We start from the raw sequence: 1082 nt of genomic DNA, 5'->3' as shown, positions 1-1082 counted from the left end.
GCTCAACAATTCTATGTCTCTCATTAGAAAGTCTAGAATTCCAATAAACCTGGTCGATGTTAATATTATAAATTATGCCCTGTTCCTTAAGTCTTGCCTTTAAATTATTTTCTCCACCAATTACCTCCAAAGGATAAGTTCTAAATGTACTCTCAATATTTCCTGTTTTCGTTACTACCGTTCTTATCCCTGGATTCTTATCTAATAAAATCTTTCCTAAAATATATCTATATTGGAAGTTATCCTCATTCAAATTTAAATGAGCTATATGTCCAATTGTCTCAAAACTGGATACTATCTCAATGTTATTTGGAATACATTGTCTAGCACATTCAATATATGAAAGATACTTATATTCTATCTTAAAATCCATTATTCCATATTCTGCAAAATCTATTGAATTTAAGCCAATAAATACATTTCTTGGCATATTTATAAAGAAATCATCTGATAATTCTATAATATAATCTCCATTTGATTCTAATTCTGAATTCAACCTGTCCTCTAATTTCATTCTTTTATCACTAACTTTGTAATAATTCCGTAATAAATCCTCACCCATTAAAATTAATTTGTTTTCTTTATTCTTTTCATCATTAATAATTGGAGACACTCTTGGGAACTTAAAAAGAATATCATTTTCTTTCAACAAATTTTGTACATAGTTACAATTATTTATTTTTACTTTAATAAATGGCAATTTATAGCTCTTGAAAATTTTGGAAGTGTCAAAACAATCTTCTATATTTGTTCTCAACTCCTCCATTCTTTACTTTTTAATATTAATAAGAATGTATTTATTTATTTTGTTATTACTAATATTATTACTTTTATTTTTATTATTATTTTTTTTTTCATATACTCTTTTTCCCACCCAGTTTTATTTTTCAGATTTATTTTCTTTTTTGACAATTGGCGCCTTTTTTTATATACCGGTATAAGGTATCGAAAAATCATAAAATTTATTGTCAAAAAATAATAATAATAATAATGAATTAGACATCACAACTCTACCAAAAAAAATTACAGTTATTATTGTTTTTTGATCTGAAATTCTGGATTCTATATTCTTAATTATTCTC

The 1082-nt window shown here is 24.9% G+C and overlaps 1 protein-coding gene across 1 annotated transcript; it reads right to left on the bottom strand.

Annotated features, from left to right (window-relative positions):
* Positions 1 to 766, bottom strand: Chro.60592 (hypothetical protein; the record flags this gene model as incomplete). Its single annotated transcript, XM_659824.1, has 1 exon — positions 1 to 766. A coding segment is annotated over one exon (766 nt), but the record flags the coding sequence as incomplete, so codon positions are not given.
* Between the last annotated feature and the right edge of the window lie 316 nt (positions 767 to 1082).

This window comes from Cryptosporidium hominis (genome assembly GCF_000006425.1).
Source record: "Cryptosporidium hominis TU502 chromosome 6 CHRO016178, whole genome shotgun sequence".
Classification (NCBI taxonomy): Eukaryota; Apicomplexa; class Conoidasida; order Eucoccidiorida; family Cryptosporidiidae; genus Cryptosporidium; species Cryptosporidium hominis.
The sequence above is the reverse complement of the archived record's forward strand: the minus strand, read 5'-3'. Positions and strand labels throughout refer to the sequence as shown.